Source organism: Zea mays, chromosome 5 (genome assembly GCF_902167145.1).
Source record: "Zea mays cultivar B73 chromosome 5, Zm-B73-REFERENCE-NAM-5.0, whole genome shotgun sequence".
In the NCBI taxonomy this organism is placed as follows: Eukaryota; Viridiplantae; Streptophyta; class Magnoliopsida; order Poales; family Poaceae; genus Zea; species Zea mays.
Window position 1 is genome coordinate 214,780,269 of NC_050100.1, and position 9,143 is coordinate 214,789,411.

General features: G+C 48.8%; 2 protein-coding genes across 2 annotated transcripts; one reads left to right on the top strand and one right to left on the bottom strand.

Annotated features, from left to right (window-relative positions):
* Window positions 1-337: 337 nt before the first annotated feature.
* On the top strand, window positions 338-2,370 carry LOC103627714 (RING-H2 finger protein ATL46). Its single transcript, XM_008648023.3, has one exon. The coding sequence runs from the start codon at window positions 789-791 to the stop codon at window positions 1,983-1,985; it is 1,197 nt and encodes a 398-aa protein (XP_008646245.1). The 5' UTR covers window positions 338-788; the 3' UTR covers window positions 1,986-2,370.
* Window positions 2,371-6,978: 4,608 nt separating this feature from the next.
* LOC100278901 (uncharacterized) lies at window positions 6,979-7,990 on the bottom strand. Its single transcript, NM_001152028.2, has one exon. It carries the CDS (start codon window positions 7,874-7,876, stop codon window positions 7,337-7,339), a length of 540 nt encoding a protein of 179 aa, NP_001145500.1. The 5' UTR covers window positions 7,877-7,990; the 3' UTR covers window positions 6,979-7,336.
* Between the last annotated feature and the right edge of the window lie 1,153 nt (window positions 7,991-9,143).

The window sequence follows — 9,143 nt, forward strand, 5'->3', positions numbered from 1 at the left end:
CTCGTACCAAGTGCAACTGTGCAAGCCTAGCCAAAATTGCGTAACGTTTTTTTTTAACACACACACGCAAAAGCAACCATGGGGCGTGCAGACATCGTGCCACTGGCTGCGGCCTGCGGGCCGCTTGGCGCTACGTCCGGCGTCGCGTAGTCGCGTGGCATCGAAGGCCGCGACCCACGAAGTCAAACGGGAAGCTGCACGTCTGCCGCAGCGTACCGCCACTACAGCGGCCACGGGGTCCGTGTTTCCCATGGGCACCGAGACCTGTGAAAGAAAGTTCAGCGGCCGAAAGCGACGCGCACCGGCCCCCGCTTCCACGGTTCCAGCCCCACCCGGAAAAGGAAGCCAAAAAGCCACGCTCTCACCACCGCAGCCGCTTCGCCGTCCCTTGCCTTGCCTCCCTCGCACGCCCATCTCCACCGTCACCAGCCACCCCCGGGCACCGGCTCCCGTCGCCACCACTGTCAACTCAGCTGAGCAGCTATCCTCCTCCTCCTCCTCGAATTCTCTGTGTCTCGCTTGCTTACCTTCCTCCGCTCCGCTGCAATCCCACTGCTGACCCGGGCTCCACCCGAAAATGCCCACGCATTTTGGTCTCTAGTGCTTGGAGCCTTCTCGGTTGCACCAAATTTGGCCTTTTTAGGTGGGGTGGGGGGCTCCGATCTTTTCAGCTACAGCTTTTATTTGCATGTTTCTTGGTTGGGTTTGTGCCACAGATTTGAGTCGCCCTCCGCACATGTTGATCAGATGAGTTGTGGGTGTCTCCTCCCAATCCGAGATTGCTGGAGATGGTTGTAGCAGTAGCTTCGTGCCAATCTTCCTCCACGCCCCTGTCACCCTACCCGTCTTCGCCCAGCCTCCGCAGCTTCATCAGGGACGCCCCGCCTTACAGCACCCAGACCCCGCCGCAGGTGCAGACGGCTGGTGTCGGTGGCGGCGGCGGCAATGGAAAGATCAGCCCTGCGGTGCTGTTCATCATAGTGATCCTTGCGGTTATCTTCTTCATCTCCGGGCTGCTCCACCTCCTCGTGAGGATACTGATGAGGAAGCAGCACGGCCGCGGTGCCACCATGGGGGAGTCTGCGCCGTCGCCGCCCCGGACCGGCGCGCGGGCCGCGGCAATGGACCGGCAGCTGCAGGAGCTGTTCCATCTGCACGACTCCGGGCTCGATCAGGCGTTCATCGATGCGCTGCCCGTGTTCGCGTACCGTGAGGTTATCGGTGGCAACAAAGAGCCGTTCGACTGCGCGGTGTGCTTGTGCGAATTCGACGGGGAGGACAGGCTCAGGCTGTTGCCGGTGTGCGGGCATGCCTTCCATCTGCAGTGCATAGATACATGGCTGCTGTCCAATTCGACGTGCCCGCTTTGCCGTGGCACGCTCTTTGTCCCCGGGATGACTGTAGACGACCTGCTGTTCGATGATTTTGATGAGAGGTTGGAGGAGCCTCTACCGGAGGAGTGTGAGGATGGACACCAAGTTTCCAGGCAGAAACCCATGGATGAGGAGCAGCCAATGGCCGAGAAGAGGGTGTTTCCAGTAAGGCTTGGGAAGTTCAAGAGTGTTGCAAATCAGGGTGCCATCGGCGGCGTGGTTGTCAATGGTAATGAAGCTGGTATAGTGAGTAAGGAGGCAGGGGAGAGTAGCAGTAGCAGCTTGGATGCAAGGAGATGCTTCTCCATGGGCACTTACCAGTATGTTCTTGGGGTTTCTGAACTTCGAGTGGCTCTTCAGACAGGTCATGGCAGAAACGGCGCGAGCAGCAGGTTTAAAGGAAGAGTTGCTGGCTTAAGTTCGGTCAATGCTGACATTATGGAGGGCAAGAGGATTTGTGCGAGGAGCAAAGGCGAGAGCTTCTCTGTATCGAAGATTTGGCAGTGGTCTAGTCTGAAGGGCAAGCTGCCAGCTCCTCCAGACACTTGCTCAGATACTGGGAGCCTAGCATGGATGAAAAGAAATGCTGCTGGAGATAAGTCCAATATGTGACTCTGTCTATAATCCTTTGTTTTTTTTCCTGCCTGATGTTGGCTGCTAAGTTGCTTAGCTCTAGCTATTTCCACCTGATTTAGGGTGTCTCAACAATCATTCATCAAGGGATCAATTTTGACAGGCTTGCTATATTGCACATAGTTTGTTATTGTTCACAATGGTGTAGTCTATATTCCCATGTTGTTGGTATTCCAGGAATCCCCTTCAGAAGCCTATCATCACTATGAAGTATCAGTTTACACTCTATTTTTGTTATCGATTCTGCAATTTCCTCCTTGAATGTAAGTATGTAACTATCAAACATGAGACAATAGTAACCTACAATGTGATATACGTCTATACGATTGCAGTTATTAATCTGCAACTTCCTTAATAAACTTTATATTGTATATTGCGGTAGCATTTTCAGAACTTGACCAGGGTAGCCTTTTTTTTTTGCAAACTGTGTAGAAGTATTATTATGGTTATAAGTTGTTAGAAGGATGGCAATACATCGGTACTTTGCAAGGACTTCTTGAACATACATTTCTGAACCAGGAGTCTTCCTTAAAACAAACAAATAGAAGTTCTGTGACATCGTTAAATTTTTGTTGGGGCGCGAGGGTGGGTGGGGGAGGGTGAACCTTCAAGCTCGTTTATCTTCTATAAACCGTGGCCGGTTGTAAAAGTTATATATTGTTTACTACTTAGTGGTGTGACAAGTAATGCGCTTTTAACCGGTGACTTCACGTCCAAATTACCTCCTCTTTTTTGCTTTATCACCTTTAAGCATCCGTATCTTAACTTCTAGAGCAACCTATTGCTCACATGGTGGGACAACAGTTTCTTTTGTTATATATCAATCAAACTCATGGTACTTTTCTTCATCCCTGCACAGTCTAAATGATTGATATGGAAGTTAACCTTTCTATTTCACCTCAACAAACGTGGATTATTTAAGATATGATGGCAGTAACTGTCTAAGATTGCAGTAACAGTCTAAGATTGCGATTTAATTTTTTCCCATGTCATTGTGAATTTTGAAAGTCATCTTTTTTTCCCTCGAATACCGAGGAGAGCTGCATTACCATTGTACTGAGAAGAAATAGAGGCCGCAAGAGCCATGACCTAACAGAACTCAATTGTCCCTTGGCGCCAGAACGAGGAGATGGGTGATTCCTTTAGCTACTGCCAATTCCCGTATGTTTTGTTTAAGTACTCTAGTATTGGCCAGTGGCCACAATCTACATGTGTTGAGGTGTACTGGGACGTAAATTTGTTTAATTTACACCTCAATCCAATTCAATACATGTGGATTATGGTCAATACTAGAGTATCCAAACTAGTCAGTAAGAGTAACTCCTCACTGGCAATGCTCTAGCAATATTTGGAGATGACCCATCAAATATACAGTGATTGCGGTGATTGCACAATATCCAAGCGTCCAAAATATTCATGGAATTGAGTCCTTTTCTAATGAGAGCACCTACTTTGCTAGAACTTGTTTCCCACCAATCTTCAAAGGATTTATCATCCGAACGAGGAGTGAGCCTGCAGCCCAGCCCTTCGCAACAGATCAACCAAAACTCTCGAGCAAAGACACACTCCAACAGTAGGTGGTTGATGAATTCCTCCGCTTGATCAGTGTGACAGTGTTACTGTGGAAAGCATTTCTTTTTGCTAACCGATTAGGTGTCCAACACCTATCCCGAATTACTAGTCACATAAAGAACCGACATTTAACAGGTCCAAGATTTTCAAATTCTTTCCCCTGCCCCTCCCTGAAATATATTTTCATAAGCCGGTTTCGTGGAGTATTTGCCATCACAAGAGAACCTCCAAACATGGATATCATCAATCCTAGGCTGTAACACTACCTTTTTTGCTTCATGTAATGCTCTTTTGCTAATTCTCTTGGGAACTGTTGCAAAGACTTGTGGTGCAAGGTAAGCAATTCTCTGGCCCTGAATCCGTCTATCCGGCCAAAACAGGTTTGCTGCCCCACTGCCCACCTCTGAAACCACTGCTATGGAGAAGAAAGCTTGCGCACATTTATGTACAGGTATATGAAAAGTAGCCCAGCGAAGATTATGATATGTTTTCTTCAACACAAAGCCACCTCATCCTAAGAGCCCAACTCAGATTTTGAAGATTGGAGATCCCCAGGCCACCTAATTCTCTAGGGAGGCACATTTTAGTCCATGCAACAAAACATTGACCACCTTTTGCATGTATCCTTCCTCGCCAGAGGAAACCTCTCCTTATTTTGTCAATTGCCTTAATGGCCCATTAGTGGCGTAGACAAAGGCGGGCTGGCAGGGCCCTGGCCCCTTAAGGTTTGTACAAACATATAAATACATACTAATTATTACTAATTTTTAAGTAGTTAAGTATAAAAAACAATGATTAATTTAATAAAAATTGATTATTTCTTTGTTTGTGCGTTTAATAAAAAACTTGTAGTCTATTAAGTTAAGTTTAAACTGAAATCAGGCATTCATATACTATATACAATCTATTCCCTCTGTCCTATTATAGTGTTCGATTTAGCTTTTTTTTTGTCTATACTGAAATAGATAACAATGAAACTAGACACATGGGAGCATCAAATATTGTTCATGACACCGTCTGTACAAATCTTGGCTATGCCCCTGTGACCCGTAGATGTGACCCATAGAGGAAGGTAGATAGCCATTGCCAAATACACCAGCTTCGGGGTTAATTCTTTCAAAGCTAGCAGGATTCCCATATATTTAGTCATTTAGAGCTAGTTTGGAAACCCCATTTTTCCAAGAGATTTATATTTTCTTAAAGGAAAACTAATTCATTTTTTCTTGGAAATAGGAATTCTTTGGCAAAATATAGTTCCCAGACTAGACCTTCCTTACAGGTAAATTCCAATTGCTTCCAAGGTAAAAGTGCATGTATGCTAGCTGTGTCCAACTCTGAGCATTGTATTGGTAGTATATTACTCTTCTGCACGTTAGTTTTCAACCCAGAAGCCTTCCCAAAATCCATCTGAAATACTAATTTTCGGATTTAAATGACATTTAAATTAGTATATTACTCTTCTGAAATCCATCTGAAAATTAGTATACTACTCTTCTGCACGTGAGTAACATTTATCGATTCGACTAATTTTCTTGTAAGAACTTAGCACAGCCACAGATGTATACCGCTCTCGCTTTTGTTACATCTTAACAATTATTGTCTCTGTCAGTCAACCCGGCCATGCCTGCAAGTGTTGGTGCATCAACTCAAGACTGCGCTACCTTTTTTGCTTATCGGACCAGGTTAGGTTTCTGAGTGGATGTCAGCTTTGTCCTAATACAATATTAGTATCAGCATTCTGATGCACCAAGTAGTGCCGTGGTGGCATGGAAGCTTGTGTAATGCCTATCACATTATAATCTTTGGCTTGTTTTTAAATGATAGCCAAAGGAAGAAGTGCCAGCCATCACATACCTGCACTAACCAAGCAAACAGGAATTATCGACAGGATTCCAGCGTATTGCTCGAGTGATCTTAGCTAGGAAACAATTGTTTTGCAAATAAAAATTTCTGCCCTAACTGATGGTAACGCACAGCTCATGCAATCATTGGGAAGATGCTAATCTGGAATCATTATTGCAGTGACATCATTGCCGTGGTTGCTGCTATTTAATCTCATACCAATACCAGATACCGTGATGCCTAGGAAAAGCACATTCTAGGCCAATTCTCGCAGGGCAGGCTTCCGTTGTTCTTCAAAGACCGTATCATACAGTCACAGTCGTCGTCTCTCAGAAATAATACATTATTGGCAATGGCAGCTGAAATGCAGATGGCAGCTTCTTTTTGAAGCGCCAACCTGCCAGCACAGCAAACTGCTTCTTCGCGTTTTGTTTCTGAATAAACTGGAGCTTCTTTTTGTAGCTGGTATTTGTGGGGTTTCTTCATCTCTATCTTGTCCTTGTACAGCAGCACTGATTTGAGACAACAGGATAAAGCTTCGAGAGCTGGTTCCATGCATGATTGAGATAGGGCAGAGCATGGCACGAAATGGATGGAAGCAACAGGTGTGGGGCATGAAGGAGATAGGACTGCCACTGCTACATACACTGAGGCCTTGTTCGCTGCGGCTTGTTGCGGCTGCAATCCGGCTGCGGCTGCAGCTTCTACAGTATTTTTCTCTCTATGGATTGCAGCTGCAGCAGTCCAAACAGCTGCAACAGTGTCGGCTTGTAGCCAGCCGAACACGCCCTGAGACCATGATCGCCCTATATAATATATAGTATTGTTCTTTTGTCTGGATCACTTGAAATCCAGGAGGTCATCAGATGGGCAGGACTGGTTGTCTGGCCTTTAATAGCTGGCATTCGATCAACCGTGTATCAGTTGCAACCTATACCCCCACCAAGGAGTGTCTGATAGAGGAGCTTGTGGAGCTCTGGGCTGGACGCTGGATGGCATGGCAGCATCAATCAATATTGTCAGGGTCTCCATTTTTTAGTCCGTTGTACTCTGAATCCCAAGGATGTGGCCTGATCCCCGTGATCATGCAAAGTAATGGAGGCCCTGCTGGCCTGCTTGAACATCTATCTAATCACATCCTGAGAGTCAAAGTTACCGTTGACAGTTTGACACCGCCGCTATAAAAGCGACTAGGCCGCCGTTCACACGGACGGCACGGCAGGATTACGACGAGAAGACTTGTTCATCATCAGCAGCAGGTGGATTCGACGAAACCGCGGGTCATTGTTGGCCTGCGGTTTACTTGTTGGACCAGAAACCACGATGCGCACGGGCGCAGTATTAAAGCGTCCAGAAGAAGAACGCCTCCATGCAAGGTTTTCCCATCCGTGCGTCGCAATCAGTCACAGCTGGCAACACGGCAAAGCTTTCGCACCTAGAGTTTAGAATTCGGATTCTGTTGCTTGCTCTGGCTAATCATGCAAGTTTCCGGCCCAACTCCCTAGGCTTGGAAGCAAACAATGCTAACTGGCGCGCGATCACGACATGCCAGAAGGAAAATCGCAAAGGTTTGTGCACCTCGTTTCAATGTTGGGACAAAATTGGTACGGAGTACAGGGTGAACGGATTCATTACAGCAGCAGGTAACATGACAACGAATGTAGTAGTAGCAGCAGTAGCAATCTCATTTTTACAGTGGCTAAACCAATCAATCAACCGAACGGACGAAGGGGACTAGGGGGAGGAAGGAATTGTAGCAGCGATCTCGCTCACCATTCTCACCGGGACGCCCGCGGAATCCTCAAATCCACCCGAACCGGTCACCATTTTTTTTCCTGAGATACTTTGGACACCTTTCCTTTGACCACTCAATCAGCGTTCCTTCCCCTGCTCCGGTCCGACGACCGATGTGGCGGTCAGGCGCGGCCGGCTCCGTCGTGGGGCGGCAGCGGCGGCGGGCCGAAGAGCGGCGGCGCGTCGCGGCCGCCGAGGTCCATGGACGACTTGGCGGAGGCAGGCGGTCCGACGAAGCGCGCGGAGAAGTCGCGGTAGCCGGTGTAGTCGCCCTCGGGGCTGGCGCCGTGGCCCTCGTCGAAGTTGAGCGCGTAGCTGAGCGCGTCGTAGTTGAGCTTGCGGCCGCCGAAGTGGTGGTGGTGCGGCCGCGCGGGCGGGCCGCTGCGGCCGAACCGCCGGATGAAGGTCTTCCACCGCGGGCCGGCCACCAGCTCCGACCACTCGCGCACCTTGAGCACCGCGTCCACCGCGCGCTGCCACCAGGTCTCCTCCGCCGCCGCCGCCGCCGCCGCCGCGGCGCCGCCGACCCGCTGGTGGGAGGAGGAGGAGGAGGCGGCGGCGGGCCAGGGGAAGCAGCAGCACCGCCGGCCCCCGCGCGCGAAGAAGGCCGCCTCCGCCTCGTCCATGCCCGCGGCCGACGCGCCGCCGTGGTCGGTGTCCATCGCCCGCCGGGGGGGGTCGTGTGGCGCGGCACGGAAACCCTCTTCTGCGTTCCCTCACAGGCTCAGGGTCAGGGGCCGCGGCGCGCGGCGGCTGGATCTTTTTGGGGGGCTCTTGGCCTTTGGGCAGCGGGCGACTGCGGTTTTTATCGGGGGTGGTTTGATGGTTTCGACGCGGCCGCGGGTGGAGTCAACGGTTGGCGCGGCTCGCTGACGTGGGCCGGGAGGCGCGGGCCCGGTGGGGGACGTCGCAACGTTCGCAAACCCTCTGCGCTTACTTTTCTTCTCCAACGGATCGTGCACAGGCGAGTGAATTTCTTTACATTGTGCAAAAGCATGGCATTGGTCATGGGTGGGTACTTGGATTTAGCCCTAAATAAACTTGTGAAAATAAATTGCAGGAGCCCTTCATAAAATATATTTATTTATGCGAGTTGGTCCATCGTAAAAACATAATTCCACACCATATTATTGTTCTCGCTGATGTGGTTTTTATGAAGATGCCAGCTGGTTCTGTGTACTACTAATATTCCTGCATTTGCATGTACTCCTGGCCGTCATCGACCGTGCGCCGTGCAGGAGCGAGTGGGACGAATGAGCTGGCGGTTGCGCCGCGGCTCGCGTCAGTACAGGTACAGTTGTCGTCGCGCGGGCTCGACGTGCCATTTGCATTTTGTGCTGATGCGGCGGGGACGTGCCATCGCAGCTACGCGACGCCTGGCGCCGACGTTTGCACGCTGCACTGCATTATTATTGAATAACTGAATCCACCACACGGTGCTCGCTGGTACTTGTAGATATTTATTGATTCCAGAAGACACCAAGGAAGTACCAGAGCCCATAGAGATAGACGGGTTCGGTTTCCTTCTTTCTGCAGCGGATGCGGATGGAACACTCGCATAGGCCCATACCAGATATTTCTAATGAATTCGTATAACAGTTGATGTATGTATTTTATATATAAACTTAAATTTAGGTAGAACGAATACTAAGGTCATGTTTAGGAGGGTTTTATTTCAAAAAATTACAGCTTCACCATAAAACAACTTCAACGAATTGATAAGACATGGTATAAGAGTGTTTTTCGAGCACCATTTGAGGAGCTTCGAAAATTTCATAAAATTAGTCTTTAGTTTTTTTTAAGCTAGAGCTCGTGGAGCTTGACCTATTTCGATAGAAAAAACTAATATAGAGCTGAAATTTTTGAAGTGAAGCTCTCCTAAACATGGTCTAATTTATGATAGAGGGATTAGGGCATGTATGATACTGC